At 62.5% G+C, this 610-nt stretch overlaps 1 protein-coding gene across 7 annotated transcripts in view; it reads left to right on the top strand.

Moving 5' to 3' along the window:
* The first annotated feature begins 6 nt into the window (after positions 1-6).
* The window catches only part of GUK1 (guanylate kinase 1), an 8336-nt gene continuing 7732 nt past the window's right edge, over positions 7-610 (top strand). The window contains exons 1-2 of one of the 7 annotated variants that reach the window (XM_015561538.1): positions 7-26; positions 361-445. In XM_015561538.1, the coding sequence (XP_015417024.1) occupies positions 373-445 (73 nt within the window). In that variant the 5' untranslated portion in view covers positions 7-26; positions 361-372. Of the gene's footprint in view, positions 27-70; positions 171-293; positions 514-610 lie in introns of those variants that run through there. The other 6 variants (XM_015561536.1, XM_015561537.1, XM_015561539.1 and 3 more) reach the window with 6 other exon arrangements.

The following is a 610-nucleotide window of genomic DNA, read 5'->3' as shown; positions in this document are numbered from 1 at the left end:
GGACGTGGCTTCCCGCGTGCTTCAGGGTGCGTCAGGGGACCGGGGGTGGGGGTAGACACCGGAACCCGCCCCCCCACCAGTCCTCAGTAGCTTGCAGGGCTGGCTTGTCGCGGAGTCCTAGCGAGCGAAGCCGGGGACACGAGGACTGGGTAATGCGGTCTTTCATGGAGGTGAATTGACTTCATTTAGGGTCGCCCTTCGTCTTGAACTTGTGCCCTGTGTGTCTGGGTGTTAAAGTTGCTTTTGGTGGCCGCATTTCTTAGACACATTAAAAGCTGGTTCGTCTGTGCCAGTTCTCAAAACGTAGGAGGAAATTCTCCTGGCACGGAAAGCTCCAGACAGCTTGTAACCCCCCTGCAGCCCGAGGACTTCATGCGGATGCCATTGCGGACCCTGAAGGACGCGGAGGGGCAGAGAGGGAAGCAGTCTGACACTCCCCCCCAAGGTGGGCGCACCGCAGAGCCGGAAACCCCGGGAGGTGAAAGGCCACTGCGTGGCCGCCTGAGGAGCCTGGTATGGCATCGTCCCCACCGCCCCTCCCAGCTCGCGGGGCCCCCAGGACTGCAGGGTCCCGGCCTGCCCCAAGGCCGCTGGGCAGTGCAGATACAGA

Source organism: Myotis davidii, unplaced genomic scaffold (assembly GCF_000327345.1).
Source record: "Myotis davidii unplaced genomic scaffold, ASM32734v1 scaffold2737, whole genome shotgun sequence".
Taxonomy (NCBI): Eukaryota; Metazoa; Chordata; class Mammalia; order Chiroptera; family Vespertilionidae; genus Myotis; species Myotis davidii.
The sequence above is the reverse complement of the archived record's forward strand: the minus strand, read 5'-3'. Positions and strand labels throughout refer to the sequence as shown.